Raw genomic sequence first — 27,588 nt, 5'->3', positions numbered from 1 at the left:
AAGGAAGTAATAAAATGATAGAGCACTCATATTTTTCTAGCTTACCTGAGCCTCAAAATGAAAAGTCCAAACAAGTAGAATGTGTTGAATCCATCTGCACAGAGACTCAAAGCTGAGGAAATATTCTTGGATTTAATAAACTCTTTACAGTTCAAAAAGCTGTGGTGGCATTTCACAGAGTTTTGAGGAGTTGATCTTCCATTCACTCTCAAATACAACTGAATAAAAGAAAGGTATCCCAAACCGATAAAGCATAAATAGTACAGAATGGATAAAATGAAGGTTTCAAATAATAAAAACAAATTTTATATATATTATACATACTAGAAGCCTGATGCATGAATTCATGCATGGGTAGGGTCCCTCAGCCTGGCTGATGATCGAGGCATACGGGGGAGAGACCGTGGGAGGTGGGCTGTGAGAGCACACTGACCACCAGAGGGCAGCTCCTGCGTTAAGTGTCTGCCCCCTTGAGGTCAGTGCACATCGTAGTGACTGGTTGACTGGTGAACTGGTTGTTCTGTTGTAATAGTTGCATATGTGTGTGTGTGTGTGTGTGTGTGTGTATACACACACACACACACACACACACACACACACACACACATATGTATATGATCTCAAATATAGAAAAAAGAAAAAGAGCCAGAAAATATCTAAATTGTTAACAATGAAAGTTCTGAATAGTAAAATTTAACTTTTCTTTCACTTTCAATATTTTCAAAATAAAACCATCCTGTAACACATGCTGTGTGTGTGTGTGTGTGTGTGTGTGTGTGTGTATTTGTGCACATGCACATTTTAAATATATGAGAGCTTTTCCATAGTGGCCTTTGAATATCCATGATCATTTAAAATCCATTTAGAAAGCCAACAAGTTGAAATTCATCGATCTTTGAATAATATAAGAGATTAACATTCAAACCTAGAAACTTCCTTCACAGTATTTAAGATACAGCCTGTTCTGTTCTAGAATAAACACTGCAGCAATCTAATCTCTCTCAGAATCCCCAGTCCAAGACCCCTAAGAATCTATCTTTTCCAGGTGCGGGATTGGCTTCTAACTCTCCTGGGGATCCAGAATGTCTGAAATGTAGCCTATTTTAGAGAGAGAGATAGAAATAAAAATGAAATGTTGCCTATTTTTTTTTAAATGTTTCCCCAAGAGGATTTAAATATGATGCCATGATCCAGCTTTCTATTTCTTAAACCTGAGGAAATAAGCCAGTCTGAATGCACATCCTGACTGCTATCCATGGACCCACAAAGCTGGGATCATTGAGTCCTCCACGGATTAGGCTGTACAGCATCCATTTTCTGGAGCCTCACCAATGGTTTTGTAAGAATTTGAACTTATATAATTATCTATAGACTCACCAGTGGCTATTTAAATTAGCCTGGCCGTATGCTTAGTGGTTGATGTTTGACCTATGAACAAGGAGGTCACTGTTCAATTCTACATCAGGGCACAAGTCTCAATTGTGGGCTCCATCCCCAGTAGGGGGCGCGCAGGAGGCATCCCACTGAGAATTCTCTCTCATCACTAATGCGTTTTTTCCCCCTCTCTTCCCTCTCCTATCCTCTCCGAAATCAATAAAAGTATATTTTATTTATTTATTTATTTATTTATTTATTTATTTATTTATTTTTAAATCAATCTTTATTGTTCATATTATTACAAAGGTTCCTCATTTCTTCCCCCCTCCACCAGGGTCCCACCCCACTCTCCGCCCCCTCTCCACCCCCCATTGTTCTCATCCATAGGCGCACAGTTTATGTTCAGTCTTTTCCGGCATCCACCACTCCCACTTTCCCCGAGAACAGTCAGTCCACTCCCCTCCCATATCGCCAACTCTACTACAATCAACAGCTAATATTGTTCATCAGGTTTTTCAATCTCCTTTGTTGTTGTTGTTGTTTTTAATTAATAAACTTTTACACTTCTAAGAATAAATTTTAAAATCTAATAATTTTAAACCTTGTTTTTTTCTGCCCTGGGAATTGAGAAGCAAACTTGTTTACATGTATACTTGCCCTTAGCCTATCAAAAGGTGTAGCCATTCAAGTGTAAATGGACACATTATTTAAAGAGAGCTGCTGGTTGGAATTGGATTACCTGTTCTGGGTGGGAAGGGCTTATCATTCCCTTTCTCCATTAAAATTAAGGTGTTAGCTATAAAACCTCTTTTTGGCAAGAGACCTTAAACTTTCAGAACTTTACATTTTTCAGATAGTAAATCAGTTACAATAAAAGTATATTTTAAAAAATAAATTTAAGTGAAATAAAAATAAAATACTATTCAGTTCCCCAATCACACTAGCCACATTTCAACTGTTCGGTGGGCACCAGTGGCTGGCGGTGAAGGTATTGCTGAAAGAGGAGACTCCCAGATTGGAAAGCACTCAGTTCCCAGGGAAGAACCGAGGACAAGCAAATACCCAAAGCATTGTTGCTACCGATGCAACGAGATCAAACCCAAAGGGATGTCCAGCGGCTGCTGTACCCAAAGGCAAGAGGAAGATAACGATCGCTGCGCCGCACACGCCATGAATGGGCCATGGAACTTTAAGCAGCATGGACCAAAGTCAACTGGAAATGGTAAAGCCAGGCATGGGCCCTGCAAACGCTGCAGTGCTCAGAGGTGGCGCCTGCAGCGTGCTCTGCCCTGGACATGGCCAAGTCCCAGAGGTGCGCGATGGGTGGGCGAGGCCCAGAGCGGGGGGCCGGGGATCGGGAGTTTTCGTGCTGGGAGCGAGCTACCCTCAGGGGGCGGTCTGGGGGGAAACACACCCTCGCCGCTCTTCCTGCTGATGCAATCAGCCCGTGAGAGCCAGCATCTCCGGGCGCGAGGGCCAGACCGCAGTCCCGCCGCCACGTGGAGCAGCAGCCGCCACCCCCGCCGCCTCTCCAGCAGCTTCGCGCGCAGCTGAGGATGCTCCGCCAGGCTCCAGCCATCCCCACCGCCGCCGCCGGGACCATGAAGGTAACTTGCTTATGATTTCGGCTGTTATTTTACAGAAAGTATGTGTGTGTGTGTGTGTGTGTGTATGGATGGAGCCTGCGACTCCTCCAAGACACGGTGGGCGAAACGGGGACGGACGAGGCAGCGCCGCTGTCTGCGTGGGGCTCTCTTCTTTGTCCATCGCGGCGGGACCGGGACCTTGCATGCTTTTCAGACTTGTTTGGCTCCCCCCGCGCACAGGATGTGCCGCTTCAGGCGTTTTCACAGCTGCATTCGTGAGCGGAGATAAAAGGCTGCTGCCGGCGGCTCCTTCCCTGCCGGTTACGGAGTTTGCAGAGGAAAAGGAAGCTTTTCTGTGTCAGATGCGCAGAAGGTGGGGGATTTTGGAGGGGAGGCCTGGGGAGATCCCAGGCTGTAGACAGGGGGTTTTCGGCTTTGGGGTACCTGATGAAGGAGGGATGGACCGCTAGGTGACGATGGTGGCAGGGGGATGTGACACAGTCTCATCGCCCGGAAAAGCAGAAGTCTCTTGTTTTGTACCTTGTGAAAATTAAAGCTTCTGGAAACCCCAAACCATATAACAGGAGGTCATCTTTAGGAAACGGAGCCCCCTAAAGGGCCGTCCTTCTTATGCTCATTAAGGGTAATTAGATCTCGAAACTTTGGAAGATTTAGGGTTGGAATGAACCCTAACCCTTCCGTTTTCCTGGGCTTAATCTCATGGGAACACGGCTGTGACCCTGGAAACTGAAGAGTAGCTTTTTAGAAGGAGAGTGAAGGATGGGCAACTCGTCTTCCATCTAACATGTAAGAAGGAAGAGATTCCTTCAGGCAGTCTGAACTTTTAGGAGAAATAAAGGCACGCTTCAAGTGGTTCTTAACTGTGCTTAGCCACAATCTTATCTACAAGAAATAATAAGTAAATGGTGCCTTTTTTTTTTTAATCAAACAAAAATGCCCACTAAGATTAAGCGGAACTGAATGGAAACACTGTTTTGTTTTAAAAAGAGATCATGCAAATGTGCCACAGTGAAAACATGTAGCAATCTTTTTTTTTCCTTTCTATACTTAGATATTCTATTTCTGGTTTGCTGATGTCTGTTTGTTTAATTGCGGCTGGAAAATACACTTCAATGAATATAGTGTTAATGAGTAAAAGGGAGAAATTATGAGAATAAACAGCCTTACTTTTCCAGCTTTACTCTCTTATATAGAGTTGTGGTTGGTTATGCATTTTTCTAAGTTCATGGGGCCTTTAACATGGGTTCAAAAACCACTGTCTCCTTTCCAAGGTAATTTTATATGCAGCAAACTAGTGGCTATTTTCAGGTAGTGTCAGTTCTGTTTTCTGAAACATTACTAAGGTCTGGAAAGGAAGGATTGTACTCTAGGTGTGATCTAAGGAGTATGTGAGGTTTCTTTAAGTTTGTTCTTATTATCTCAAAAGCCTTCCTACTTTTACTTAAGTATTGCTATCACAATTTATTTTCTAAAATATTCTTTACACATGGCACCATGTTAGGTTCTGTTCTCTGCAGATTCTCAAGACATGGTGTGGCTTGGGAGCTTATGTTTTAAGATAGACACACACAGAATGGGTACATACATTAACTAGCATGTGTATAAAAGTGATATGTACATATTATGTTTTGCTAAATATTTAAGATGGAGATTTTAAAGAGACACATATCCTTAAGGGACAGATAAGACAACTCATTGTCTGGGTAAGTGAAAGGGGCAGGGGGGGTGGTGCGGGGACTCGACTCGGGGTCAGGACTTGAGGCCTGACTGTGAGAGGGGTTCCCATTCCAGACACAGGATGTGGCCCTGCAGGCAAGGCTCAGAGATACAGAACTGACTTAAGTAAAGGGCTTTGATGGAACATGCAGTGGTGAGGGGAAAAAGGAAAACGGGGGAAGACAATTTAATTTTGCTAATCTTTCATCTAGTGAGTTTCTGTAATGAATAACTTCATTTGACTTTAGAACTATGGAGAGAAAGGAAGAAGTGTTAAGAAAATTTTCCATTTGTATGTAAGAATTTTTCTTGCCTGTCAGCTCATGGAAACTGAGAAGGTCTAATTATGTGAAATGGATTTAAAACATTAATGAAAGAAAGTTGAAAACAGTCATTTAGTTATTACAGAGGTTTGTGCTCATAATTGAAACCAAATTATGGTTTTACTCAATAGCTGTGTATCTCATCTCAATTGTTTTCATAATTTTAGATTAAAAAATTTTTTTTTATTGATTTCAGAGACGGAGATTAAGGGAGAGAGAGATAGAAACATCAATGATGAGAGAGAACCATTGATTGGTTGCCTCCTGCTGGCCCCCACCTGATCCCCACTGGGGATCGAGCCTGCAACCTGGGCATGTGCCTTTGACTGGAATCGGACCTGAGACCCTTTAGTCTGCAGGCTGACACTTTATCCACCAAGCAAAACTGGCTGGAACATAATTTTAGATATTGTCCCTTAGTTCAGGACCAGACTTTTAGTTCTACAGGGGAAGAAAAATAATTTACTTCTACTCCTCCAGGTTCTTGACTGAGATTATAAAATACAGATTAACAAGAGAAAAACAGAAATTTCATAGCATGTATGCCTCCACTATATATGGGTGATACCCAGCAAAAACAAGGGACTCCCTGAAATGGCCCAAGCTACACCCCTTTACATCTTCAGCTAAAGAAACACATGCACACACACCAATGTTGGGGGAAAGTTATGGGATGTTATCAGGGAAAGCACAGTAAACAAGAGTACAGTTGTTATTCCGATTTACGTAGGCGCCTTCTCTATGGGTAAGAGTTCCTAGAAGAGATTTTGTTGTCCTCTTTCTGGCACAGAGAGGGAGACACCCTTACACATGGAGATTCCCCTTGTCATTGTAAGAGAAGGGCAAGTTTTCTGTTTCAGAGATTCTCCTGCGTCTGCAGCCACTCAGGCATTGCTTGGCTGGCATATGCTGCTCCCCTTTAGTTCTTTATTTCTAATATCAAGATGCAGGCCAGGGCTGGGCTTATTAGTAAACTATTTCTGTCTATCTGTGAAGGCTTGTTTCTAAACTGTGGGCATCCTGAGGGTTTGGACTGGTTATATCTTTTGGGACTTTATGTTGTCTGCTTCTTTGAACACTTAATGGGAGTAGGAAGATGGAAAAGGGAAGAGCTTTCTCCGTTTCTCTTTAGGCTTGGCAGCCACCACCCTATGAAAACCCATCGCATGCCCAGCCTTATGCTGCCCAAGGGGATTTCGTTACCATATCAGAGTGAGGATCTGGGACTTTTTCCAATAGAACTGATTATCCCAGGCATCTTCTACTTTCTGTGTGATACCATCATTCTTTTTGAGCACAGAGGAAACTGACTAATCTGCCTAAGTGAAACTGCCCTCGTGACAGTTGTAAATGTGAGCAGCCTTTGTGTTGTAACTTTATTCCCTCAACAGCTGCCCCAAAGACCTGCTAAATATTTGATGTGACTTATGGTAAACATTCCTGCTGATGGGCTTTCCTGGGCCTCTATAGCCCATCTATAATAATAAAAGCATAATATGCTAATTAGACCGGATGTCCTTCAAGTGGGGCCAAATCAGAGGGAGCCTCCATGGTGGCAGGGGCCGTGTGGCAGGGGCCGAGCCCCTTGCAGGAATTTCATGCATTGGGCCTCTAGGTTGATAATAAATGTCAGTGCCTTCAACTAAGGCCTCTAAAGTTGGATTCTCAGAAATCAACCGAGACATAAAAGTGAGGTGCAACTGAAAGTTTTGAAAGGTTGCAACATTAAGGACTGGGAATGCTCTGATTTGTAAACATAACTTTGCAAATATGTAGTCTGTGATTCATAATGTCAACGGTGAATGCAAAGCCAAAGCAGAATTGGTCTTTTCTGGAACACCTATGCTCCCAGTTAGTCCCCTTAAATTCACAAACTGAGTGCCTATGTCCTTAAAATAACTTAGGAATTAGATCACATTAATACAGGATAGCACATTACATAAACATTTTCCTATTGTCACATTGGCCAGGCCTTTTTGTGGGAAAAATTAATTTTGCAAAATATTTTTCTTATGTTCAGTGGTTAATGAAAGAAGGAAAATCTTAAAGAGAATTATACTCCAAACATGTAGAAAACAGTCAAGAGGAAAGGAGAAAACTGTTTAACAAATAGAAGAAATAACACTACAGAAACCAATCATTCAGAGAAATCATCCTAAAAGACACATGCTTCTTTGTAATTGAAAAATTGTGAAACACTTGTAAAATTAGTTAATTCCATTTGTAAGAGTATTGTATTTCATCTAAAAAGAACCAACTTATTAGTTCTTTATTTTGATATGTAGATCTGAATATTTGACCAATTGCATTTACAGTCTATCCCTTAGCTTGAAAAACGTTTTTAACTCTTTTGACCTTGGTTGGTTATTTGCCTTTGGAAGCCCTAATAAGCTTAGGGTGTAATTTGAGATTCAAATTATGTCTGACTCCTTATAAATCTAGACAGGAAGTGCACCTGTTGGGATGTTCTAGGCCAAACATTCCACGGATGTCTCTAACAAAGACAACACAGTTTGGACCTGAGGCCCCGGGTGGATTTGCACAGGATGGTCGCTTAGCATTTGTTAGAATTCCGCACCACATTAAAGGGTAGTTTTGCCACGTACACTTTATGGTAATTTTTGCAATGCACATTTTACTTCCTTTTTTCAGATTCCAATTCAAAGTTAAATTGTTTTCATTTTAGTACTTAGTAGTTGTTGGTTCAGGAATCTGGAATCACAATAACTGTTTCTTTGAACATTGAAGACAAAAGGTAGAGTTATAAAGTCTGCATGGGCAAGCATAATGCATTACCTGGGGATTCCATGGTTGTCCGTGTTGGTGAATGTTCTGTATGCTCACAAGGTTAGTAACTTGTGTTTATAAGAGAACACATCCAGGCTTGAGGAAAGACTTCTTGGCTTACCTAAGATAATGATGCTTTCTGTGTTTAAATTCTATGTAAATTACATAACATTGAATTGTAACCTCAAAACATTTATATGAGGAAAGCATTGCAGCTATGATTAGCCCCATTTTACACATGAGGGAAAATTAAAGTTAAAAACTTACTAGAATTGCTTAAGATTAGAAATAGCAAAGCGTAATGAGACACTAGAGACTCCTAGTCCAGTCTGCTTTTTTCCTCACTAGAGATTCTAGGCACTGTTTGATCTGACGTCACTTTGTAAATTTTATGAAAAGTAGGAAAATCTTCCCGGAAAAATGTACAAACATACAAAGGCACAATATTTTATATCTAAATTATGTGTTACTAAAATCAAAACAATGGAATCCATGGAAGACTGTTAGAAAATACTGAAGTGATCTAGTTTAGAGGAGCAAAGAGCCATTGTCCCTTGTCTATGAGGTCAGCTGAAAATGTAAAAATATATAAGCAAGAGATCCACATTGCCCTTTGAATATTGAAAAGCCCACTCATCTGCCTTTAGTTCACACAGAAAGGCAACCAATAGTTGTTGTTGTTTTTTTGTTTTGTTTTGTTTTTTGTTTTTTTATCAGCACATGAATTATCACTTTCTTCTTTATGTTTTAACTAGAGGCCCAGTGCACAAAATTCTTGCCCTTGGGGTGGGGGAAGTCCCCTCTCGCAGTCCAGTAGCTGTCGGGGGGTGTCTGACTGCTGGCTTAGGCCGGACATCCTTAGCACTTTGTGGTGGTGGAGAGAATCCCACCACCGTCACTGTGCTTGCCAGCTTTGAGCCTGAATTCTAGTTAAGCAGCGCTCTGCCGTGGTAACGCACTGACCACCAAGGGGAAGCTCTTGCGCTGAGCATCTGCCTCCAGTGGTCAGTGTGCATCATAGCGACGGGTCATTCCACCATTTGGTCTATTTGCATATTAGCCTTTTATTATATAGGACTAGTGACCTGGTGCACGAAATTTGTGCACATTAAAAGGGGATTAATTAGAAAAAATAATTTAATATTGCTATTGCCCTTTCTCTATAATAGAAGTGTCAGAGATGAAAGAAAATTAGTAAAATGTAAATGAAACCTTCCTCCTGTCTGTCTAGGGCTCACCACAGGACCCAGAGTCAAGTCCCTGCCCACCCAAATGTTCCTCAAAATTGAGTGAGACCCAGACCCGGCCGCCCCTCCCCTAACTGGGCTAGATCCAGACCCAGCCAGTCCCAACCTTGTCAAGCCCCACCAGGCATGAGGTGTAACCTCAGGTCTTCTGGCCTAGCGCCAGGATGGGGGGGGGGGGGAGTCATGACCTGAGGTCCCCCAGCCCATATATTTATATGTGCTCTCATTTCCAGTGCTAGAGTACTGATTTATGCTCTCATTACTTCTTTTTATTTATTTATTTATTTATTTATTTATTTAATACTCACCCAAGGATATTTTTCCTTTGATTTTTAGAGAGAGTCAGGGGAGAAGGAGAGACAGAGAGAGAGAGAAACATCGATGTGAGAGAAAGACAGCAATTGGTTGCTTCCTGCACATGCCCAACCAGGGCCTGGAATTGATCCTGCAACCAAAGTATGTGTCCTTGACCTGGAATCAAAGCCAGGACCCTTCAGTCCATGGGCAAGGCTCTAGCCACTGAGCATAACTGGCTAGACCACTTCTTGCTTGAATTATTTAAAATTTCTCTCAAATGATCCCAAGCTTAATTTTTTTTTTTTTTAATTTTCCTAAGGAACTATTTTGATTATTTCATCCCCCCACTCAGAATACCTCTGTGGCTTCCCCCCATGTCTATTGAATTTAGCTTACTACATGAGGCATTTTTCTAATCTATTCTCCCAGCGTTCCTCCGTGTGCATGCATCCTTGTATGTTCTTAATGGAGGATTTACTATTACTAACAATGAGCTCTCACATTTCCATATGTATGTTTCTAACTCATTCTTCTCTGTTTTACCTCTTCTCCATCTATATCCTCCATCATGCCACTCATCATGAGGCTCACTCATTTCCAGGTATGTTTTTGAAAACAGTGACTGTATTTTACAGTGGAATGAATATGGGTGGAAGGTGGAAGGTCAGAGTAGGGTAAACTTTTGAAGTCAGGAAATAATATATAGATCACATGTTGCAATCTCTCTGTACTTATGGTTTTTCTGCACGAACCTTAAACTTTTAATGGTACTTTACAGTATTAATTGAGCTACATCAACTACCTATTTCCATACTTCTAGATATAGTTTTTTCTTTTCTTTTCATTAAAGTTTTATTTCTCAGTTACAGTTGACATTCAATATTGCTAGTATTTTAGTTTTGGGTATACAACATAGTGCTTAGACATTTATATAACTGATATTTTTTGCACCTATCTGACACCATATGTAGTCATTACAATATTATTGACTACCTTCCCCTATGTTGTATTTTACACCCTTGATTGTTTTGTGACTACCATTTTGTTCTTCTGAATCCCTTCACCTTTTTCACTCAGCATCCCCAACTCCCCTCCCCTCTGGCAACCATCAGTTTGTTCTCTGTATCTATGAGTCTGTATCTGTCCTGTTAATTTATTTTATATTTTAGATTCTACATATAAATGAAATCATTCAATATTTGTCTTTCTCTGACTTATTTCACTCAGCATAAAAACCTCTAGGTTACATCCATGTTGTCATAAATGGTAAAAATTCATTCTTTTTTATGGCCAAGTAATATTCCATTGTATATATGTACAACTTTTTTTTTTATCCATTTGTATTTTGATTGGAACATTTACTTCATTCACATTTGAAGTAATTATTAATAGGTATGTAGCTATTGCCATATTATTGTTACCTATTGTTTTTATTTATTTATTTATTTATTTATTTATTTATTTATTTTTACATATTTTATTGATTTTTTTTTTGCCCCCCTCCCTCCCTCCCTCCCACAGATCCCTTCCCTCCCCAGAGTTTTATGTCCATTGGTTGTACTTATATGCATGTATACAAGTCCTTCGGTTGATCTATTATCTCCCCCAGATCCTCCTCCCCTCCCTGCTGTAATTTGACAATCTGCTTGTTGCTTTACTGTCTCTATATCTATCTTTTGGTTCATCAATTTATAATGATCTTTATTATCCACAAATGAGTGGGGTCATGTGGTGTTTCTCTTTCATTGATTGGCTTATTTCACTCAGCATGATGTTCTCCAATTCCATCCAGGTTGCTGCAAATGATGAGAATTTCTTCTTTTTTTATGGCAGCATAGTATTCCATTGTGTAGATGTACCATCGTTTTTGGATCCAATCATCTGCTGACGGGCACCTAGGCTGTTTCCAAATTCTGGCTATTGTAGATTGTGCTGCTATGAACATAGGGGTGCATATATCCTTTCTGATTGGTGTTTCTAGTTTCTTGGGATATATTCCTAGGAGTGGGATTACTGGGTCAAATGGGAGTTCCATTTTCAGTTTTTTGAGGAAACTCCACACTGTTCTCCACAGTGGTTGCATCAGTTTGCATTCCCATCAGCAGTGCACGAGGGTTCCTTTTTCTCCGCAACCTCGCCAACACTTGTTGTTTGTTGATTTGTTGATGTTGGCCATTCTGACAGGTTATTGTTTTTTTTTTTAAACATATTTTATTGATTTTTTTTAAGGAGAGGTTGGGAGAGGGATAGAGAGCTGGAAACATCGATGAGAGAGAAACATCGACCAGCTGCCTCTTGCATACCTCCTACTGGGGATGTGCCTGCAACCAAGGTACATGCCCTTGACTGGAATCGAACCTGAGACCTTTCAGTCTGCAGGCTGATGCTTATTCACTGAGCCAAACCGGTTTTCGGCTACCTATTGTTTTTATAGTTCTCTCTTCCTTTCTTATTCTCTTGATCTTTTTTCTTGTATGTTGACTTTTTGTAGAGTTGTGTTTGGATTCCTTTCTTTTTATCTCTTGTAGATTTTTGGTTGGTGGTTAACATGTGTTTCATATATATCAAGCTATGTTTATAATGGTCTATTTTAAGTTGATGGTCACTTAAATTTGAACATTCTAAAAACTAACATTTTTACTGACTCCTTCTGTATTTATGTTTTTGACATTATTATTATTTTTTTACTTCTTGTATGTTTTTGTGTGTATCTCTTAAAAAGAGATAATTATAATTAACATGATCCTACTTTTGCTATGTGTTTGCCTTTGTCACTGAGAATTTTTTTTCTTTGTGCTGTTTTCTTACTCATATTTTTAAATTTTCTTGTTAAAGAAGTCCTTTTAATATTTCTTGTAATATTGGTTTGGTGGTGATGAACCCCTTCAGCTTTTTCTTGTCTGGGAAGCTAATTATTTTCAGTTTTATACTTGTTTTTGAACAGCAGGTACATTTTTTCATGTCTGGATTTGTTTGGAGTCCAACTGACTCCTAAAAGATAGAGGCTTATGAAAAATAAAGAGCAGTGAATTATGATGCCTATTGCCAAATTCATTTTATAGAGCTGCTATTTTCTCATTGATTTTTGAAGAATGTCAGTGGTGAAACTGTATAATGACTATAAGCATAAATTGTAAATATTTCTGGGAAAGTTCATACAAAAAGCTGCAACATAGTAATATGAACTGAATACCATGAAGATTATAAGAAACAAACCCAGTAATGCCAATCTGCTAAATTATCACTGTTTTTAGATTAGGTAAAGGAAATAACCATGTTGCATCCCAAGGAACTGACTTACACTATAGAACAAAGTCATGTGTCTGGGGATGTTAACCAATTCCAGTACTGGTTAACATGGTTTTCTTTTGTTGCAAACAATGCTGTTCTTAAGCAAACTAATTAATGCATGCACTGAAAAACAAATCCAACAAAAGAGGCACTGTTCATTGAATACTGAAATTTTGAAAGGAAAAATCTATTAGGTCATTTTAGGCATTTACTTCTGCCAAAGAAAGGTTGTTCTTTTGACCTTATTTTTCTAATTTTCAATTTTATTCTTTAGGAACTAAGATTTTCCAAATCTTCTGTTGAAAATTCTGCCGCCTACTATGTTCACTATTTAAAAGTTTTCTGGTAATTAACTTATTTCCCTTTTCTTTTGCTAATATACATCAGCAACAATTCATGTTTGCCTAAGGATCCAGTGAGGAGTAGTCCATAGCTTTCTGCTCTTTCCAAGACTTCCCAATAAGTCTTCTGATATTCTTTAGGAAACTTGCTGGGTCCACTCAGTCCATGGGAAAATCACCATTATACATCTTGTGCCTTGGGGACAGCCCAGAGAGTGGGACCGTCATATCCTCCAGTCACTAGGTAGTGAACAAGTGCTAAAGCAACAAAATGACCTGAAGCCTATAAAGACCGAAATAACTTGGTCAAGAGTCTGTAAATCCAGAAAAACCAGAGTAGCTGGTACCGAAAGGCAGACAAAGCTGAGACATGTTCATTGGTACATCTAATAGCAAAGGAGGATAAATGTCTCCTCTTTTCATTTACCTTGTGATGATGACCTCTGATTACTGGAATGCATTTACTGAGCAAATATTTGAAGAGTACTCACCGTGTAGGTACTCATCAGTAACTGCATAAGATCTTGAGGCTATAATAATGAAGAGATGGTGAAGTCTCTATTCTCACGACATTTGCAAGGAAAGGCCATGTGGTTTCAGCACAAACTGGGGCCAGACTGCAGGTTGTGAATCCCAGCTTTGCTGAGTTTTCTTATCTATAAACTAGAGGCCCAGTGCATGAAATTCATGCATGGATAGGATCCCTATACCTGGCTGGCAATTGGGGCTTTTGGGCTGCCAGCTGCCGGATGGAGCCTTCCTTCGTTCCACGTCACCCCCTGGTGGTCTGTGTATGTCATAGCAGGCGATTGAACTCCCAGTCTCCCTGTTGAACTCCTGAGGGGACACTTTATATACTAGCCTTTTATATGATATACTAGAGGCCCGATGTACAAAATTTGTGCATGGGGGTGTGTGTCCATCAGCCCAGCCTGCACCCTCTCCAATCTGGGACATCCCTCTCACAATCCAGGACTAATGGTTCTCAACCACTAGCATGCCTCTGCCTGATTGCTCCTAATTGCTTCTGCTGCCAGCCTGATCATTCCCTAACCACTCCTGTGCTAGCCTAATTGATGCCTAACTGCTCCCTGGCCTGCCCAATTACCCCTAACTGCCCTCCTTTGCTGGCCTTTTCACCTCTAACTGCCCTTCCCTGCTACCCCTAACTGTCACCCCTAACTGTCCTTCCTTGCTGGCCTGGTCCCCCTCAACTGCACTCCACTGCAAGCCTGAGTCCCTCACAACTGTCTTCCCCTTTAGGCCTGCTCCCCTTCCCCAGCTGCCCTCCCCTGCTGACCTGGCCCCTTCCAACTGCCCTCCCCTCAGGTCTAGGTTCCTCCCCAACTGCCTCCCCTTGCTAGCCTCGTTTCCCTCAACTGCCCTTCTCTGCCAGCCTGGTCACCTCCAACTGCCCTCCTCTACTGGCCTGGGCACCCCTAATTTCCCACAACTGCCCTCCCCTGCAGGTCATCTTGTGGCAGCCATCTTTGTGTCCACATGGGGGAAGCCATCTTTGACCACATAGGGCAGCCATCTTGTGTCTTGGAGTGATAGTCAATTTGCATATTACTCTTTTATTAGATAGGATTGCCACATGTACTCTTATATACACTGTTGTGTTGCATAATGACATTTGGTCACTGCACTGCAGGATGTGTCATTCAAGAACCCAAAAGGATAGAGGAAAAATCCATTATGTTGTTGGCTATACCATCTAGAAGTAAGTGCACTCTGTGAGATTCACAGACCAATTAAATTACCTATCGGTGCATTTATCAGAATATATCCCTATTGTTAAATGATGCATGACTATAGTAACAAAGTATTTCAATTAGTGATGGAACAGGAAGAAAATAAAATATTAAAAATAAAATGATATAAAATATGTAACAGTGGCAGAATTGAGGGAAAGCTGGTACTAATTCATACTGGCTGGTCAGGGATAGCTTCACAGAAAGTTAAACTAAGACCTGAGTACCACCAAAAAAATACAAAGAAAACCAAAACCCCACAGGGTGATCTGGAGGTAGTGTCCCTGGTATAGGAAGCAGCAAATGAGACTTCCAGGGGTTTAGTGAATAAAGGGAAAAATTGCAGGAGTAGGCCACGTCCTACAATCTCCTTTAGACCGTGCTAAGGAGTATAGATTTTATTCCAAGAGCAGTGGTATGTCCCTGGAGAGTTTGGAGAAGCAGATGGAAATTTTAAAAATTCACTGCTGAGTCAAGTAGTACACAATGGTTACATTTCTTTTCTTGTGCAACATTTAGTTTTTCTTAGTTAATTATTGCAATCTTTTCTTCAATTTGCTCACTTTCTATGTATTTATTGTGAATTTTTCTAAAATATCTAGTAGCCTCAATATAATTTTGCATAGGTCTAATACTAGTGTGTCCAGTTATCTGTGAGTTTCTTTTTTTTTTTTTACTGTAGTCTTTCCCTACCACCACCGCCCCCCGCCCGCTACTTTTCTTGTTTTTACTTCAATCTGTCCTGGTTTCTCTCCAGGCCAGCTGCAGAATTGTGTTTCTAAGACTTCTCCTTGCCATGCATTATCCTCTCTCTTTATTAGGTGTCCAGATTTCTGAGTCTTGTGGCTTCCTCTTCCTTAGTTTATTTCCTCCATGTGGAGCATTTTCTGTAATAGTCACCAAATAAAGAGTACAAGAGAGGTAAATATTTTGATTCTTGCATGCCAGAAATACTTTTGTTCTACTATCACACTAGTTTGGTATTTGTGAATAGCCTTCTAGGTTAGAAATTATTTTTCATCAGAACTTTAAAGGAATTGTTTTATTGTTTTCTATTTTCCTGTGCATCACTAACGAGAAGTCCAAGAACACTCTTATTTCACAGCCTTTTTATCTCTGACCTTTTTCTGTCTTTCTTGATATATTCAGCATCTCTTTTTAAGCTAGGAAATCTTCTGGTCATATATCTTTGATAATTTCTTACTTTGTTTTCTTGGTATTTGTTGTTGTTGTTGTTTTGTTTTTTTATTAAACTGTTTGCTTGATATTAGACCTCCTTGATTGTTCCTATCATTTAAAACATTTTTCTCTCCTTGTGTTCAATTTTCTGGGCCGGGGTGTTACTGGTGGTGATGGCAGTGAAACCGGACCTCAGTTCTTGAGTTTGGCAACAAAATAATTCTGAGCCAAGAACTCAAATTATAAGAGAAAGTTTATGTAGAAAGTTACAGAGGTAGTAGAATGAGCCAACTGGGCTGCGTAGGCTCAGGAAACAAGTTACAGAAGCTAAAGAAGGGCCCCTGGAGCTTAGGAGAAAGGCAAAGGTAACACTTTTGGTCAGGGGTGGGGGGGTTGGGTGGGGGGAGGGGGAAGGAAAGGCTCTGACTTTCTTCCTAGAGGGAGAACATATCTTGGGTCCTTCCTCTTGAGGGTTTTAAAGGCTGAGAGTGTACGGGAGATCTTATGGGAGGATCTCAATAGAATAGTCATTAGCTTTATGCTGATAATTCAAAATGATATTTATTCCCCTGACTTCATCCACCCTTTGGTGTGGTTGCAACTAATGACATTAATTGGATTTCTGCTATCTATCTCCCCAGTAGGGTAATTTAAGCTATTTATCCTCTGGTTTGGGAGAAGTGTGAACCATTTATTCCTAAGTGTCCGTGGTTAGAGAAGATATGATGCTGCAATTTAGTAGATGGCTGTAAATTGCTTGGCCATTGAACTGTCCCAGGTTCCCTGTTTCATTTGTCCTGGCTTGCTTGCCTGTCTCAGGGGGAAGATTTTACCTATGTTATATTCCACCCCTTTTCTTCCACTTAAAATGTTAGCCTCAATATTTCTAAGAGCTTTTAAAATTCTCTTTTTAAAATGATCGTGTTCTTCTTTCACGGATGAAGTAACTTCCCTATATTTCTGAACACATTAATTATAACTAAAACATATTTCTGAGGAAAATAATTATATACAACTGAAACGGTTTCCTTGTTCTTTGCGTTGTCCCTCCCCCACATCTTTTTGTTTCTCTTTCTTTTGGGAGGTGGTACATTTCATTGTTGGAGGCCATCTGGTGACTTGTGTTGATTCATTTTTATACATACTAGAGATCCGACGCACAAAACAAAGGGAAGGCCTGCAACAATAGATGAACTGACATAGAAATAGAGAAAACTCAACATGGGGACAGAGAAAGAACACATTGAAACAGGGCAAGTTCAGGTCTGTTGTGCGCAAGAACAATGGAAGGGATCCATCAGGTGACAATAGGGGTAAATATAGAAGCAGGTTTGTAACAAATATATATATATATATATATATATATATATATATACCCCTGGTCTACCAGGCTTGGGGGGAGTGGAATTCTTGTGATATCCCGAGAAAAAGAATTTTCAGAGACTCACACAGGAGAACAAGTGAGTTTTATTTGCATGGCATTAAATGACTGAGTTTCCAAGGTTCCCTCTCCCCAAGCCCACCATAAAAGACGTGTAACTGAGGCTTTGGTAGTGTTAAAATCAGAGCCAGTGTCCAGAGTTTCCATCCCATGTCTGCATTTTCCAGTCCAGCATCAAGCTGGCTTAATACCCATTTCCAGCTGCTGTCTATCAATCCATTGTGTTGTGGGGTCCACATGGTCATGGGCCATATCCATGAACAGGGAAACCAAGAGCGAGCCAAGAGAAGAGTGTCAAGAGCCAGAGAAAGGATTCCTTCGATTATGGATTCTCAAAGTTTCACGGGTTTGCAGTCACCACATCCATTTTGGCCAGCGATCTCTGTTCCCAGGTGTGACAGGCAGACAGGCACCTTCCCTAGTCACCACAACTGCACTGTGCATGCACCGATGATCTCACCTTCGTTGGATGCCTCCCCTCTGTGTTTTGTAGGGAAGAGGCTGAGTGCAAAGTTGCAGCTTCTTGGTGAAGCTGCCCAAATGACATTCCCATAATGTCGGGCCTCCCCTCTGCTCCTTGCCTATTATTAGTAGCTGCCTCATTACAATGGCACCAGGATTTGTGTAATGTGTTTCATGTGATGATGGTTACATCATCATTAGTTTTGAGTAATTTTTCAGCCCCATTTAATCTGTGGGACCAACCATCATCTATGTGACCCTTAATTGACGTAGGCGTAGTTATGTGGTGAATACTAAACTTGAATGCTACTTGTTCCCATCCTTAATGGCAGCTCCTACCTGTTGTTTCCCCACTGTTAAGGCCTCTCATGTTGGCCCTAATAGATGGCTCTTCTTTTTGGGATGCAGGTGCCTGACTTACCTTTTGCTTGCTGAGGCATCCTTTGAAAGAGGCATCCATTTCCTGGACGGTTATTCCCAATGAACACGTTGCCAGCCCCAGGACTAGATAAAGAGCCACTGAGTCGCCTTTGTTTTAAGAGATACTGGTTGATTCAGACTAACTAACCATTTGGACTACCTTTTTCCAATGGCTAGTTTAGTCTTTTTCTCTCTTTCCAAGCTCTAAATTCCCGCTCTTAGGTTTTAAATTTATCAATAAAGAGTGAACCCATGAAACCTTTGGCCTTATCCTTGATCCTAATAAAAGCAGAATCCCGTGTCTATTTCCTCTTTCCCCATAAGCCCCTCCTCTGGCCCCCACTAGCATAGTGGTCGGCAAACTGCCGCTCGTGAGCCAAAGTTTGCTGCTCGGTTGACTAATGAGTTTGCAGACCACTGGAATAGGGGCTTAGTCACAAAGAACAACAACAGCCTGTAATTACTGGAATCGAGAGTCTAGGTCAGTGGTCGGCAAACTCGTTAGTCAACAGAGCGGCAAACCGTGGCTCCCAAGCCTCATGTTTGCTGACCACTGCCCTAGCATGATAAACTCTTGTCATGCTAGGGCCTATAAGCGATCAACTTTTTTCCCTTCGTTTCTTGAAGGCTGATGCTGAAGGATGTCTTGCAAAAATCACAATAAGACTCACAAGGATTGGTCCATTTGTAACATTGGTTTAGAAAGAAGAGATGTAAGTGGGAAACTTACTGGGCCCCGTTGAGTGACTCACAGGCATTTCTAGCCAATAGCATCACTTTTTTTTTTTATAATATATTTTATTGATTTTGTACAGAGAGGAAGGGAGAGAGATAGAGAGTTAGAAATATCGATGAGAGAGTCATCGATCAGCTGCCTCTTGCACACCCCCTACTTGGGCTATGCCCGCAACCAAGGTACATGCCCTTGACCGGAATCGAACCCGGGACCCTTCAGTCCCCAAGCCAACGCTCTATCCATTGAGCCAAACCGGTCTGGCCAATAGCATCACTTTTGATAGACTGAGACCAGCACCAAACATCCTCTCAGTCTACTCCTGTGCAGAAAAGTGTTAACATAGTATGCCTGAGCCTGCTAGACTTGCACAGGTCTGCTTCAAGGCTGGCCCTTGGTTGGTGTCTGGGAATTTGGGTTTTTAGGGGGTTCCCACAATTCCCTGATAAGAGTGGCTCACTGTGCCTAAACTATTTACACAAACAATGTGGTTTCTGTGGAACATCTGCTTCTGTTCTGGGAGTCGGAAGTTTTGGTATGTGCTAGGTATAGGGTGCCTTCAGGGCAGCCCTCCCCCCAATGGAAACCTGAGCACTGAATCTCTAATGAGCTTCCATGGTAGACAACATTTTGCATGCATTGTTTTAACTTGTTGGAGGAATGAAGAGCATCCTGTGTGACTTCAAGGAGAGGACTCCTGGGAGTTTGTATCTGGTTTCCTCTGGACTTCGTCCCATTTACCTTCCCCCCCATCCCCTCCCTGTTTGCCTCGCCTCAAATAAATCTCAGCTGTCAGCACTGTGGCCAATTTTCTAATCTGTCCGATGGGGTTTATGAGAATAATATCTTATCTGATAAGTGGTATGATGAGTATAAAACATGTGTGGAATGAAGGGCCCGATGTAGGATGCATCTGATAGAGGGTAATTGTTATTCTGGAGGATGTTCATATAAAGAGCATCTTGTGTTTGTGTGTACATGCTCCTGTCTTTTTGTCAGGGTAATACTGACATATCTGCTCAAGTAAATTGACTCTCAAATCTTGGATGACACATTTGATGAAAACAGGTTCACATGCCTATATAAAGACCCCTGGTTCTTTCACTAAAGTCTGTGTGTGTGTGTGTGTGTGTGTGTGTGTGTGTGTGTTAGTTTCTTCATGCAACAGACATGACATAAATTATTTTTGTTTGTTTTGGTCAAAATTCACATGTTGAATCCTAACCCCCAAATGTGATGGTTTGAGAAGGTGGGGCCTTTGGGAGTGACTAGTTCCTCAGGACCAGGATTAGTGCTTCATAAAAGAGGCACCATGAGGGATAATTCCACCTTCTTTCCCTGAGGACGTAACAAAAAGTCAGCATCCCAACAGAGCACCCCTGTTAGGCATGCTGGCACTGTGATCCAGCCTGCAGAACTCTGAGAAATAAATGTTTGCTGTCTAATTGGTGCCTTGCCCATTTTGTTATAGTAGCCTGAACAAACCAAGATTGTTTCCCTTTCCTTTTCTTCATGCTATCCTTTGATGTGCGCCTGGAAGCCCGTGAGGTAGTACACAGCTACTTCTAACAGCTGGAAGTTGCAGAAGTGAGGAAGGGGCATGGAGTGGATTAGAGAGGAACTTGATGGTAGTTTATTAAGTTGTGACTAGTGGAAGCTATTAAAACAAAATGCACCAAAGATACATCACATAAAACTTTGCTTTACAACTATTTTCTTTACAAAGTTTGTCCTTTGCCTGCCTTGAGGTGGAGGAATGTTGCTGAATGCTTATTAAAGAGTATAAAAATCTCCAAGGTATGTGATCTCTCTTATGATCAAGGTATCAAACCACAGAGAATACATACCAGCTGGTATGTAACATGCCTGAACACCTCAAGCAGTGTATTGCATGAACACTGGCTTACAAGAAAAGTACAGATCACAATACCAGTTCAAGGTAGAAGTCCAAGGCCATAGTGGATCTTGGCTCTATGGCTCCAGGTTTAGAACAGTCTCATACTGAAAGAGTTATCTATCCTTGGGAACTGTCCATTAATGTTTGCATATTGAAGACATGATGAGGGAAGAATGGGGTTTTAGAGAGATCCCTTGCACCATCCACCACTGTGGACATGATGCAACCCAAAAGAGGGCCCTTCATTGTCTGCTCCTATTTTCACTTCCTCCTGCTTCAACTCATTCTGTTATTGTTAGGAGAATGATATCACATAGAATTTTTTGAATCAAAAGTTTTTTATTGTTGCTGAAACCGGTTTGGCTCAATGGATAGAGCTTCGGCTTGGAGACTGAAAGGTCCTGGTTTCGATTCCAGTCAAGAGCATGTACCTTGGCTGCGGGCATATCCCCAGTAGGGGGTGTACAAGAGGCAGCTGATCGATGACTCTCTCTCATCGATGTTTCTAACTCTCTCTCCCTCTCTCTTCCTCTCTGTACAAAATCAATAAAATATATTAAAAAAAAAAAAAGTTTTTCAGCCAAAACCGGTTGGCTCAGTGGATAGAGCGTCAGCCTGTGGACTGAAGGGTCCCAGGTTCGATTCTGGTCAAGGGCATGTACCTTGGTTGCGGGCATATCCCCAGTAGGGAGTGTACAAGAGGCAGCTGATTGATGACTCTCTCTCATTGATGTTTCTAACTCTCTCTCCCTCTCTCTTCCTCTCTGTAAAAAATTAATAAAATATATTTTTTAAAAAACATTTTTCATTGTCCATAGAATAAATTATTGGCATACAATCCTATCTAATAAAATCTAAGAAAAACATGCAAATTGACTGTACTTCTGCTATACCCACCAGCCAATCAGGAGTGAGTATGCAAATTAAACCAGCCAAACTGATGGGGGCCACAGAGCTGAAGCAAGCAGGAGGCTTTGGTTGCCCCTGGTGATGGAGGAAGCCAAGCTTCCTGCCTGCCCTAGCTGGCCCTAGCTTCCGCTCAAGGCTACAAAGTTTCAATTATAGAAGATAAATAAATCCCAGATACCTGCTTCTAGCCAGCCCTGACCTCTACTCAAGGAGGTGCTAAAAAAAAAAAAAAGAAAGAAAGAAAGAAAGAAAGAAAGAAAGAAAGATAGAAAGAAAAGGAAAAGAAGAGGGCCTGGGAGCTTGGGTCTCCGGAGGCATGGACAGTCTTCAAGCAGCCATCAGCTCCTCACCCAGGCTGGCCAGGCACCCCTTGCAGGGATCCTCATCCCATAGGGATGTGGCCAGCCTGCAAACCACCACAGGCCCCTTGCCCAGGCCACCCCAGACCCCAAGGTAACCCCCACCCTGATCTGGGATACCCTTCAGTGCAAACCAGCCGGTCCCCACCCATGTACCAGGCCTCTATACTGATACAAAGGTAATATGCTAATTAGGCTGGGAGACCTTCCAGGAGACCTTCCAGACGTTCTTCTAGACAAAGCCATGGTGGCAGGATTGAGGTAGAGCTGGTCAGAGGCCAAGAGGGTATGGCAGTTGTGAGTGATCAGGCTGGTGGGGGGGACATTGGGGGTAAGCAGACCAACAGGGGGGCCAGTTGGGGGCAAGCAGACTATCAGTGGGGGTCAGTTGGAGGTGATCAGGACAGCAGGGGGGCAGTTTGGAGTGAGAAGGCCAGCAGAGGGGGGGCAGTTGGAGTTGAGCAGGCTGGCAGGGAGGCAATTGGGAGTGAGAGGGGGTAGTTGGGAGTGATCAGGCTGGTGGGGGGCCTTTGGGGGCAAGTAGGCCGGTGGCTGGGGGTAGTTGGGGGCGAGCAGGCAGAGTGGTTAGGAGCCAGCATTCCTGAATTGCGAGAAGGACGTCTGACTGCCAGTTTAGACCCGATCCCTATAAACCTGCAGTAAGACATCCTTCAAGGGGTCCCAGATTGGAGAAGGTGCAGGCTGGACTGAGGAAAACCTCCTCCCCTGTGCATGAATTTAATAATCCTCATACTATCTCCCTAAATTAGTTATCATTAGTCTTTGGGAAATATCTCATATTTTCCAAACTTCCTGTTTCTTTTTTGCTGCAAGAAGCTTTATTTTTTCATTTGGTCCAATGCATGGGGGAGGGCTTCAGGTGCTTAAAAGAATGACTAGCAGTTTTGGGGAGAGACTCAGGTAAAGCCAGAAGCCAGGGGATGCAGAGGGACCCCTCAAAGGCCTCTGGGCTCCAAAGGCTCTTAGTCACACTTGCGGGTGAGTCTTTGGAAGATACTCGCCCAGCCCAGCCTGGGGCCGGCCAGCCCACGGAGGTGAGTCAGGTGTCACCCATCTCCTAGATGAGTTTTACCCCCTCACCCCGGAAGTGGTTCTGCAGGAGTCACAGGATGAGGGCCTGTGTGGGCAGAATCCAGGGCCTGCAGCTTCCAAAGGCGGTGGCTTCCATGGGCGGCTTCCATGGCCCTGAGTTTGCCCCCTCATCCTGGGAGGCCTCAACATGCCCTGGAAGAGAAAGTGGCTGCCCCCTGGTTTTGCAACTTTAACAGATGCAAGCCAACTCGCAGAAGAAGCGCCCCCCCCCCCCCCACTCGAGAGCCTTATTAGGTGGAAATGGAAGCCCAGAGGGAGGGAGGTGTGAGGACCCACAGGTGCAGGCAGCCAGGTGGGTGACCACAGTCTCCACCTCGGTGGAATAATTCTGACAAATTTGGGAGCTCATGGTTGTTCGGCAATAAGGAGTTAAGGTAGAAAAAACAAACAAACTGGTGTGTTGGCTGGTCCTGGAGGTGGTTCTGAGGGGGTGACTGGATAAGACGCAGGAGAGTGGCCGGAGGCTGGGAGAAGGGGCGTCCCTGGGTCTGTGCCGTCCGCACACTGTTGAAGCAACGGACAGATTCGGGACTGCCAAGGGCACCCCAAACTTCCTATTTCTGAACCTTACTTACTGTTTACCGCCACCTGCTTTAAAGAGTCATATGATGATGCATTGCAATCTAGACCTGTCATAGGATCTTTAATTTCATCATAAATAATTAATGACCAAATAGGGTATTGTCCTGATAGATTGAAGTACCTGGGATCACTGGGGGATAAAACATGTAAACATAAAACACACATACATATGCTCACAATTCTAAAACCTTTTTCTTTTTAAAAAATATACTTTTATTGATTTCAGAGAGGAAAGGAGAGGGAGAAAAATATAGAAATATCAGTGATGTTTGGTTGGCTGCCTCCTGCACTCTCTACACTGGGGATCCAATACAGAACCCGGGCATGTGCCCTGACTGGGAATTGGAATCCAACCATATCCTCCTGGTTCATAGGGTGAACTGAGCCATGCTGGCCAGGCAAAGCCTTCTTTTTCTCTAGCAGAAGATAGACTGGTAGGAAAAAACACAGTCCTTTACTGTTGAGCTTATATTTATATAATTGGTGATTGCATTATTATAAATTTATAAGATCTATTTTTTACTTTGTAAAGTGATTACACTCATGCACAAAGTGAATTGACTATTTAAAAGCTGTTTGTGGCAATGCGTTTGCATATTAGAAATCCTGGGATATATCTGTTTTGTAAATTAAGACTGTCATATATTGGGCTTGCTTTTAGTGGCGGGGGGGGGGGGGGGGGGGGGGAATGGATGCCATGATTAGTGAGAAAGAGCCTCCAAACCAATTTTTAAAAATAGAGATATACATTAACCAGACTCTTGGAGGAAGCAGGTTATAACTCACTTGAGACTGCACCAAATCCAAATGCTGAAAGAACCCCAATGGAAGATGGCCTTTTCTGTATGTTGCTCCAGTAATCTGAGGAAAGGCTGCAAAGTGAATGGACCTCCTAGTACCTGGGTAGAATCTGGGGGGAGGGGGGGTCTGGTTGCCAAGAGGATTTTTGGAACATCTAAGGTCAAACTACCACTTAGAACCAGGTGGGCAGCAGGGCGGTAAGGAAGCCATAGCACAAATTTATAGAGAGGTGAAGAATCTGAATCCTTTCTTCTCGCTAAAATCATAAATAACTTAAGTTTAATAGGTGCCAAATTTTCTCAAAGCAAAACCTATAAATCTGCACTGTATTAATTATAGATAACATCGATTAAGAGCTCACTAGGTACTAGCACAAGCTTTAGCAAATTCATTTAATTACAAAAACTCTGTTATTCATAGCATTTCACAAATGGAGAAATGAAGACACAGAGATTAAGTGATTAGACCGAGCTTGCAAAGCTATTGAATCTGGCAATGCCACTCCAGAAGCTAGATGCTCCAGTGCTGCATTATAGGGTTTGCCTATCAACTCGATAACCGTAAGTTAGAAAAAAAGAAACAATTGAGACATTCCATTCAATAGTTTGTAAAATACTCTAACTTACACATTTCTCTTTTTACCTTTATAGCAAAGGCAGCTGAGGTTCAGAGTCAGTAATGTAAGGTTTGGAGACAGGTGATTTGCCCAAGGACATATATCTACTAGATAATGGGGGTAGAGCTTGAAACAAATCTTTCAGTGAAACCAGAACCCACAGTTTAATGAGATTCAGGAAACATTCTAAGGGGCATTTCATTGTCTATCCAGAGGTATGTGGAAGTTAGAGGTGATAGGAAAATATGTTGTGAATAGATGAAGGCATTTTTAGTAAGGTTCAATATATCTCAGACACAGAGCCTGAACAAATGACCATATTGAAAATCTAGTTTTGATTTGTTTATCCCTAACATAATGAGTTTATATAGATATCTGTTTTCTGCTCTCTCTCACATATGCATGTGCTGGGCATATGCCTTGACCAGGAATTGAACTGGTAACCTTTTGGTGCATGGGATGATGCTCTACCAACTGAGCCATACCGGCCAGGGCAATTTTATTAAATTAAATTTAATAAAAAACATGGTGAATTTATACATTCAATCAATTTATTTACAAAAACTTTTGAGGTTCACATTTGCCTGACTGTCCTAAGCACTGGCTATCCAAAAGAGAATAAACTTATTGTCCAGACAGGAAGGGCCTGGCACACCAACCAGTTGGGCAACCCTCAAGTGTCATAGCGGGTTCAATAAATGGCGGGTTAAAGTAGTGTCTCCAACCTGCAGAACTCATTCAGGAAAACTTTCCAAAGCGGCACACTGGACAGGCAAGCCTTAGGAAGCCAATCAGCTTCCAGGCTGCCAGCCTTCATCTATGTCTTTCCCAACTCTTGCCTGCAGCAGGAAGCATCTTGCCAGTAGTCTTTTCCCACCTCCCTTTTTATCACCCACCTCTCACACTCTACAAAATACATGCTTTTCTTTTCTTTTTTTCATCCCCTCTAAATTGTCCAGCATGCGGCAAAACCACCAGGGCTAAAGAAAGGGGTGGGCCAGATCGCTGTATCAGTCATCTGTTCAAGTCTCCACAGGCCCGTTACTGGGCTTCCTGTCTTTGTCTTGCTGTTTCACACTCCCTGCAGGTGGAATATGACACTGGAAATGGAAAGTTTTGGTGTGCCTGGGATAGTCTCCATTCAGAAGCAGCAGGAGCAAGGGCATATTTTCCCAGCCCCAGCCTTCTTCCACACCCTTGACTGTGGTCTGTAAATCACCAGTGATGATGGCAGCCCTTATTTCACCCCGGTCACAGGTCTGTGGTGTGGCTCCAGGACTATTGCTCCATAGCAGTTGTTGAGTATTTGAGGTTTCTCAAAGGCATGCCGGGGATGACAAACATCTGAGGTGTGCCCTTGACACTGTCACCAGGAGGAAGCCTGATGGACTGTCTCATCCATCTGCATCTGTGTTGCACAATTGGAATGATCTCTCAAAGAGGAGGAGGTGATAAAGGCCCTGCTTACTTCCGATGGAGCAAAAGGGGCACAGGGAAGTTGGTATTTTATAGTTTCTTGAACATATATGACAGAGGAAAAACATTTTTTTTTTTTATTTCTTTGTTAATCCTCACCTGAGGATATTTTTTTCCACTGATTTTTTTTTTTTTTTTTTTTAAGAGGAAGTGAGAGGGAAGTAGAGAGGCAGAGAGAGAGAGGAAAAAAACATCAATGTGAAAGAGATACATTGATTGGTGGCCTCTGGCATGTGCCTCAACCAGTGTCAGGGATCAAGCCTGCAACTGAGGTACATGCTCTTGACCGAAATTAAACCCGGGACTCTTCAGTCCGTGGGCCAATGCTCTAACCACTGAACAACCAGCTAGGGCAGGAAAATAATTTTCATTAACTTTCCCCAGAAGGTTACAGCATTCCAAAATATCTAATTTTCCATTGGTGCATACCTTTCAGTTTTTTGTTTTTTTTTTAATAGGATTATGTTGTGGATTCTACTACCAATAATTTCCTCAAAGTAAATTAACCTGCACTCTTAAAAGCAGAGCAGCTACTTACGTTCTGGTGCAGAACAAAATGTTCTCCAAAGTAATCCAGGATATAATACCCTGGAGGTTAAAAAAAAAAAAAAAGTCTCATTTAATTAGGATTATAAATTGTGTGATTATATTTCTGCAAACAAAACAAAAAACAAAAAACAAAAATACAAATAAATAAATAAATAAGCTGAATTGTTTCCAAACATGAAATGAAACTTCTAATGTTTCTATCTAGAACCCTTGGTTGTCTGTTTCCCTGTTCACCGTCACTCCTTTTCAGGGTTCCTGGAGATGACCGAGGCACTTGTACGGGAAAAGGTTTCTTCCATGTACAAAGGGCA

At 42.0% G+C, this 27,588-nt stretch overlaps 1 protein-coding gene across 1 annotated transcript in view; it reads left to right on the top strand.

Annotated features, from left to right (window-relative positions):
• The first annotated feature begins 2,918 nt into the window (after positions 1-2,918).
• The window catches only part of BCAT1 (branched chain amino acid transaminase 1), an 88,360-nt gene continuing 63,690 nt past the window's right edge, over positions 2,919-27,588 (top strand). Inside the window, exon 1 of the mRNA XM_036457392.2 lies at positions 2,919-2,984. Within this exon, the coding sequence (XP_036313285.2) occupies positions 2,934-2,984 (51 nt within the window). The 5' untranslated portion in view covers positions 2,919-2,933. The remainder of the gene's footprint in view (positions 2,985-27,588) is intronic.

Source organism: Pipistrellus kuhlii, unplaced genomic scaffold, assembly GCF_014108245.1.
Source record: "Pipistrellus kuhlii isolate mPipKuh1 unplaced genomic scaffold, mPipKuh1.p scaffold_m20_p_3, whole genome shotgun sequence".
NCBI classification, from domain to species: Eukaryota; Metazoa; Chordata; class Mammalia; order Chiroptera; family Vespertilionidae; genus Pipistrellus; species Pipistrellus kuhlii.
This window is presented reverse-complemented; position numbering and strand designations above follow the sequence as displayed.